The following is a 7682-nucleotide window of genomic DNA, read 5'->3' on the forward strand; positions in this document are numbered from 1 at the left end:
TTCTTTCATTCTTTCTCCTACCTGTATTGCCTCATCCACATGCCTTCCAGTTTTAAGACATGATTTTAACATTGACTTACGAAAGTTTGACTTAAGTTTTAATCGGTTTTGTGACCTAATTCTAAAAAAGAAAAAGTGCATTTACTCTGAGTTCTTTGTATGTCATTTATTTGAGTTACTCCTCACACAGAGACAGCTGTGATAGGCTCCAGTGCCCGGGGACTCTAAGCTGGATAAGCGGTAAAGAAACATCATGGCAGGATTTTAGGACTCAAAACATTAGAAACTATATTATAGTGAATATTGAATATTGCACTTTATTTTGAAACTATAAAAATCGTTTTAAATAAAGACAAATAAATTTTGTCTTTATTTTTTTATCCAATAAGATTGTCAAGCATACAAACGCTTTCACTAAAGCCTGCCATAAAATGTTTCCAGAAGCTGGAGTCACTCTGCTATCAGTCTGCAAACAAATGGGGTCAAGGTGGCAACTGCATGCAATCTGTTTCTGATAACACAGCAATTAACTATGATAAATCATTAGAAAATCTCATATCTGGTGCTTCTCATTTAAAAGAAACTTCACATTTTTTTTAAATATTATTTTTTAATGCTCTTTTATACTTGCAAGGAGGTTGCTGCGCAATTTCTACTCCTGTGGCTGAGCCATTAGCTTGCTCAGAATATCACGCTGTGTCCAGTGTTGGATGGTGTTTCAGTCGAGCTGATTTAATGCAACTTCCCTCAGCTAACATTATCTCAGGACGGTGGTGGTGCACGGGATTTATTGAATAAAATGTTGAATTAAACAACTGTTTTTTAACTTCCACTCTGTGCTACTGCTAATTTTATATTGAGTATTTCTCCTGTACTGTTGCTATGACACATATCTAATCACACGTTTAACTTATGACAGCCAGATATAGACACGTGGTAGTAGGTGAACTTTGAGTTATGAGTTGTTTTGCCGAGCTAATGCCTTAACACTGGAACGAGTTATGTCATCTTCAAGCTGCTTTCATTTGTTCTCCTTGACATTTACATTTTTGTATGCAGATACAAACTATGTGGTCTGGAAATCCCCTGCTGTACCCACTTGTTTGATCTGTCATGCCAACCAGTCATCTGATTGCCTCTTTTATCAAATTAAGTGGGTCCCTCTGCTGAGGATGAGGACAGGAAATTGTAACACTCTCCATTAAGGAGAGCGGTTGCTATTTATGTTGCGATCACAACTCTGCCTCTGCACCCGAGGGAGAGACCATCCCCAATATCTGCACTCAATAATGGATTCAGGTTTCTATTTATACTGCCTTCACTCTCTTTCTCTCAGTGTCTCTGTCACTGTCACTTTGGCAAGACTCATAATAATTATAGCTGTTGGCCATCGTGAAAAAGCTGTTACAGAAATAGCCGAGGCCTCGGTACACTGCGCAGGCGGTTATTTTAGAGAGTGAGAGGCATATAGGTAACTTTAACTATCAAGCTGCAGGGTACCGTCAGATTTTATAACTCGAGAACTGGGTTACAGAGACTGAAAGGAAAACACGGAATAATACTCTTTGAAGACTTTTTATACTTCGTAAGTTTTATTGGGCCACACTAAAATCAACTTTCAGCAATTGAAAGATTATTAATTCAAGGAAGATTTCAATATTTCTTTGGCTCACTGACTTTTCTGGCTTTTGACTTTGCGTATCTTCTAGAAAACATGCAAAACTACAAGGCTGGGAATAAAACCACATGGCAGTGGCAGGAAAAGATTGTGGTTATGAATAACAAAACATTTAAGGAGTGAGCGTGGTATCCATGTGACAGCTTCACACTGGCTGAAAGGATGAAACATGTTTGTGTAAGGTTTTCTTCGTGGTTATATACAGTCATATACATATACATATACATGCATACAGTCATACACAGCTACGTGCAGTCAACGGTTCTTCTACAGTCACTTGTTATACCACAGTCCCTTAATGACAGCAGCGCCCTCTGCTGGTACAAACCAGTGACTGCAGAAGTACTCCACTCCAAACATGGCTGCCCTAGCAACTGCATGGGAGGATGATAAACATTACTCGGTATCTGTCATAGTGCTCATTATTTCATTTATTCCTAAACTGCCTTACATTAGTCAGGCGGCTGTATTTGAATGATATGTTTTGTTTTCTTTTTGGCGCGTTTTACTTTCAGTTTTCGGGCCATCTGAAAGTCTAAAGAGCTAACGTTAGTCAGTGCTAGGTAGCAAAGTTAGCTTTAAGAGACGAAACTGCTTGGTAATTTTACAGATTTGTTTATTGCGCTAATCAGTAGTATGCAGGACTCTGACATACGCGCGCCATTAATAGTTTAATTGTTTTTGAAATGTTTTTCAGAGCTTTTGTTGCTAAACTTGCGTCTGTCCGATAATGGATGCTGTATAAATAACATGGTTACAGATGCCAATGTCGTTGAGCAGACTGTGAATTTATTATTGGACAGAACTTCTGGACTTTTGAAAATGCAAAAAATCTACACCTGAGGTTGTTGGCATGAGCAGCACTTGTGTTTTACTAACACTAACTGAATATGAGCAGGGGGAGGAAGAGCCTAGTGTCCTGCAGCCATGCACATCACCCCTGCTCAGCGGTCAAAGTGCGGACCACAGACTGGCCACACAGAAAACTGCACAGTTCCTCAGGGAGGCTGAGAGGAACAGGAGGCAGTAAGTAATACTGCTGCTGTCACTTCTTCTGCGTTTAAATTGAATTTCTAACACATTTTTATTTACATCGTCAAAAGTTTCATATCGATGTTATCTTGATTTCTCATTCACTGAAGATGAGTTGGAAACAGTCAGCAATAATACTCTGTGCCATTTAAGCGATGCTCAGTTGGTATTAAGGGTCCCAAAGTGTGCCAAGAAAATATGCCCCACACCATTACATCACCACCAGCAGCCTGAACTGCTTGATAGTTCCTCTTTTTCAGACCATTCTCTCTAAACCCTGAAGATAATTTTAATCACAGGTCATCTTGACCATGTCTACTTGTAATTTTAATTGTTCTAATAAGGTGAAATCAGATTATTTGTAATAATGTGTAACAGATCAAATGAATCGCTGAACTTTTCATAGGATTGAGAAGTTGGAGAAAGAGAGGACGCTGATTTCTCAGTGCAGAAAGAATGGCTGGGCGGATGTGAGTGGAGAGATCGAAGAGTACGAGAATGTGCTGGAGGGACAAAGAAATGCTGAGAGTAGGTCTTTCTTTACATATACTAACATTTTCACCTGACATTTTAATGTTGCGAGGTGACGGGGCATCTCACTCGGCATTTTTTCTGTGGGGTATAAAATACCCTGCTGGGAAGACTTATTATCAGATCCAGAGAGGCTGGAATCTCTGGACCTGGAGGCATAGCAATAAACATTTATTAGAAGAAGCATCCATCCTTTGTGATGAATATTGCTTTTCATTAACCTGTTCTTTTTTCTTCAGAGATAAATCTTCAAAAGCAGCTCATGAAGATTCATAATGGTGTGAGGAAATTTCAAAGACATCTAACTGATGTGAAACCAACTCCGGAGTGTAAGTTTTTACTCATTTATGTTAAAGTGGACCATTTCTGCTTTTCCTTATTCCAGTCATATATATTATACTGTTGGTAAATGCTCACATTAAACAGAGTGAGGGTTTTAATTAGTAATAGCTGGTATTTGTGCAAGAAATCCCTGTGAGCCACAAGCTCAGGCTTCAGACCTCGCTTAAAGCTCCCCTTTAGACTGTTTTTTTCTGCTCCTGGGTCTGGATGATGTCAAAGAGATGGGATATCCCTAATATGGACATCTTACTCCAGCTGCTATTTAAGCGTTCTGTTCTCGATTGGCAGCCAGTCATAAAAATATTACTTAAAGGACAAGGAGCTAAAACAGCTCATTTCAGAGTAAACGAGACTTACTATGAAGTAAATGGGGATGATTTTGAACTTTTAATCATGCAAAGCTGATGTAGTAAAGATCCAAGAGTAAATAGCTGGAAATGGAAATGAATGTAATAGGTCCTCTTTAATTTAATTTCCACTATTGCAGAGTATTCAATTCAATTTATATTGTAAGGTAGACCCTACAATAATACATACAGAGAAAAAAAACAATCATGTGACCCCCTATGAGCAAGCACTTTGGCGACAGTGGGAAGGAAAAACTCCCTCTCAACAGGAAGAAACCTCCAGCAGAACCAAGCTCAGGGAGGAGCAGCCATCTGCTGCGACCGGTTGGGGAGAGAGAAGGAAGACAGGATGAAAGACATGCTGTGGACGAGAGCCAGAGATTAATAACAAGTGTGATTCAGCAGAGAGGTCTATTAACACTTGTTGAGTGAGAAAAGTGACTGAAAAGGAAATACTCGATGCATCTGAGTAGTGCACTGCTCAACAAAGTTGTCTGCATTGTTATATGTATAGAGTTCTTATTGTCTCTGCATTTCTTGGATTTTCAGTGATTGAAAAACTGAAGGAAATCATGTCAGAGGTGGAAATTTCTATTAACAGCGTGAAGGAGGAACAGCGCTCACGGTAACAGCATAAACCAAACAAGCTGAGTTAAATGTAGAGGCTTAAAATCCATTTTAAAATATGTCATCCATATTAAAGTAAACTACCTTTAACTTAAAATGTAATAATATTTAACATAGTGAAGCAAGCAGGTACATTGCACTTGTACATGTTGCATTCGTTCGCACATGATTCCAGCTTTATGTACGTTAAAGGAGAGAAAGAGCAGCCACCGTTTAATATTTTCTGGGGGTGAACTTTTGTACTGATGTCAATATTTTGTTAAAATTGATTTGCTTTTCGTTCAGCTTTGAGGAATTTTTGAAGGAAGAGTGGACATGCAGACAGGAAATCACCGCTTATGAGAAGAAGATTGAAAACTGGAGCCTTGCTGTCAAAACGAATCCCAAACTACCCGCAGCTCCCACTGTTAGGGTGTGTCTCTGTCTCGTCTTCCTCCTCTCTGAACTTTCTCTCGTGTTTGTCAGTTAGGTGGTAAAATATTAGAGAGATGAGTTTCAGTGAGAAGTCTCAGAATTAGAATAAGATAAATAAATATCTCTCTAACCAACACAGTGGCAGTTGACTTTATTTCAAAATGCACCCTGAATTCATAGCTGCCTCTTTTCCATAAGACCAAACCACCCGACAGAGACCTGCCAGCAGAAGTCAGAGCGCTGGAGGTTTTCCTGCAGAAGACTGGAGGCTCTTATGGTGGCTGGGACCAATATGACCATGAAGCTTTTCTTAAAGCAAGTAAACCATTACTGTTATTTCTCTTCCTTTCACTTGCTGATCATGTCATACGGTCAAACACTACTGCTTAAACTAACGGGCAGACTCAGCAGCTGCCAGCCCAAAGCTTGGTGACCTCAGCGCGGTTGTCTGTCTGTAATCTGACTCACAGGTCTGGGTGAAGCACAGTGGGGAGCCGGGCTACAGGAAAGAAGCCAAGCTGTATCTGCCTGGTAGAACAATGGAGGAGATAGAGCAACACGAGGAATGGCATCAGGAGCTCATCTACCTGCAGGACAGGAAGAAAGAGGTAATGACAAAACATGTCTGAGCAGCATAGAAATCCAACTATTATCTATATATGTGCACATTAGACAAACGTGAAGGTGAGGTTGGAGAAAAAGCACCTGTGAACTTCACTTTTAGCTCATCCTACAATAACCTTTGAGTTTCATTGATGGTGAGCCAGTTTGACCTTTGAGTTTTCAGACAGAGTTACAAAAAGCTTTTAATAATTTATTATGAGGGGAGACTTAAAACATCAGCGCAGAAGTTCTGCTGACAGTCCACTGTTTTTAACTGAAAACTAAGCAATCATAAAGAGTTAGATTTTCATCTTCACTACATATCCCCCCCGATTCGTTTGGAAAAATGGCGATGATTGAACATTACCTCACATTTTCTTTATGTGTTAACATTAAATAGACAGCACATCATAAGAATTGTTTGCAACCCGTGCTGCTGCTTGTTAAGTATTTTGTGGTTTCTTATGTCACTGCTTATTTTTATGCCACATGCAGGCTATTCAGCGCTGGAAAGCCAGCAAGCATCAGGAACACCAGATCAGGATACAGACTCAGGAGAAGACAGAAGAGGCAAAAAGGAGGGAGAAGGAGGCCAAAAGCCAGGCCCAGCAACACAGGTGAGCCAGGAGTGTGACACACTAGTATGAAATAAAAAGGAGATGATGCAGGCGGGTTGATCTCCTAGCTATGCCGGTTAAATTCAACCCAATGTTGTAAATCCCACCTCATGTTATGAGCACCCAGTTGATTGATGGATTTTTGGGGGTGTCGTTTGTTCATGGTATATAATTTGTTTTAGGACTGAGGAGGAGAGGAGCGAGATGGCACGGCGTCTGGAGGAATGGAGGGAAGAAAAGAAAAGGAGGGAGGAGCAGGAAGAGGAACAAAGACTGGCTGAAGAGATTCAAAAGAGGAAACGGGAAAAGGTGCTTTTGTGCTCGGGTGTCATTTTACTGTCGCTGTAGTTTAGTTTAGTCAGGGAGCACTTCTGTGTAGTTATGCACTCATTTAATGTAAAAATGAAAATACAGAGTAAAACCAAGGAGTAAATATGTGCATGTTGTGTCCTGAACTGCTTTTTACTTTAACCAATAATGTATTCATACTTTTTATTAGGAGGAGCGCCGCCGGCAGCTGGAAGTGAAGCTAACCGTAGAGGAGCAGCTCCGACTGAGGAGAGTAGAAGAGGAGGAACAAGAGAGGAGGAGGAGAGCAGAAGAAGAGAGAGAAAGAGAAGAGAGGAGAAAGGAGGCGACAAAGAGCATCAGGCGTTTTAATGAAAGGGTACAAAAATGCCAAAATTACAGACACAAGGAAACACAAGATGCGATGTTTGCGTGTTTTAAACTGAGATGCCTTAAGTGACTGCTGTAAAATGCCAGATTTTCAGATTTCTGGTGTTAAACAGGATGTTGCTCTAGATAAGAGCGCGGTTTTCATCAGGCGAGGTTGTGATGTCAAAACACTGAGAAATACAAGGCTCGTCTCTGCCTTTCTGCAGGATCTTCATAGGGTGGAGGCAAAGCGCCATGAGAAACAGCTGAGGGAAAAAGAGCAAGAGGAAAGGCAGAGGAGACTCGCTGCCAAGTTGAAGGAGAAGGTGAGAGGTTTGTTTTCTTGTGGAAAAAGTAACAGTTAAGTCACTAAATCGGAAAATCATCATTGTGAAATCTTGAAATAAGAAGATTAAACTGCGTGTGGGAAAAAGGTTGACGTTTTGTCCTTTTTTTCCACATTCAGGTGGACAATCATGTCAACAGAGACCCGTCCAGGCTTACCCGCCCTACGAAGGGATGGGAGGAGCGGCTGAAACACGTTGGACCGTCGGGAGATGGGCCAATGCTACAAATGTTTCACAGGTTTGCCTCCTAAACTTAATTTTTTTCTGTAAATCTTTCAAGTTTCTGTCAAGAAACATTTGGTAATAATGAGTAATTTATTTCTAAATGACTGAAATGTTCTTTTTGTTACAGAGCTGTTCCCACTTGGAGACAAGGCCTGTGATGAAGAGTCCTGCATTGTGTTCAGAATCCTTTCTATTTTTTAAAGAAAATAAAGATATACACCGCCCGAATTGTCCCTTTTTAATTTGTCATATAACTTTTAAG

The 7682-nt window shown here is 40.3% G+C and overlaps 1 protein-coding gene across 2 annotated transcripts; it reads left to right on the forward strand.

Moving 5' to 3' along the window:
• Positions 1–1665: 1665 nt before the first annotated feature.
• On the forward strand, positions 1666–7578 carry ccdc112 (coiled-coil domain containing 112). 2 transcript variants are annotated; one of them, XM_085368387.1, is made up of 14 exons: positions 1666–2081; positions 2574–2704; positions 3117–3238; positions 3481–3570; positions 4480–4555; positions 4843–4969; positions 5170–5286; positions 5442–5579; positions 6070–6191; positions 6374–6500; positions 6691–6858; positions 7076–7174; positions 7315–7433; positions 7548–7578. In XM_085368387.1, the coding sequence occupies exons 1-14, from the start codon at positions 2037–2039 to the stop codon at positions 7576–7578; spliced, it is 1512 nt and encodes a 503-aa protein (XP_085224513.1). In that variant the 5' UTR covers positions 1666–2036. The 2 variants fall into 2 exon arrangements, with proteins under 2 accessions (XP_085224513.1, XP_085224514.1); XM_085368388.1 differs by having other exon boundaries at positions 2577–2704.
• The last annotated feature ends 104 nt before the right edge of the window (positions 7579–7682 follow it).

This window comes from Diplotaxodon limnothrissa, linkage group LG12 (genome assembly GCF_057381915.1).
Source record: "Diplotaxodon limnothrissa isolate DT_005_m linkage group LG12, D_limnothrissa_male_GT1.1, whole genome shotgun sequence".
Lineage (NCBI taxonomy): Eukaryota > Metazoa > Chordata > Actinopteri > Cichliformes > Cichlidae > Diplotaxodon > Diplotaxodon limnothrissa.

Excerpts from the sequence above, each read along its gene's own strand:
- ccdc112 (XM_085368387.1), top strand. The coding sequence starts at position 2,037 with ATGGCTGCCCTAGCAACTGCATGGGAGGATGATAAACATTACTCG. Across the intron at positions 3,239-3,480 it reads GGGACAAAGAAATGCTGAGA|AGATAAATCTTCAAAAGCAG; the intron begins GTAGGTCTTTCT and ends TTTTTTCTTCAG. Across the intron at positions 7,175-7,314 it reads CTGCCAAGTTGAAGGAGAAG|GTGGACAATCATGTCAACAG; the intron begins GTGAGAGGTTTG and ends TTCCACATTCAG.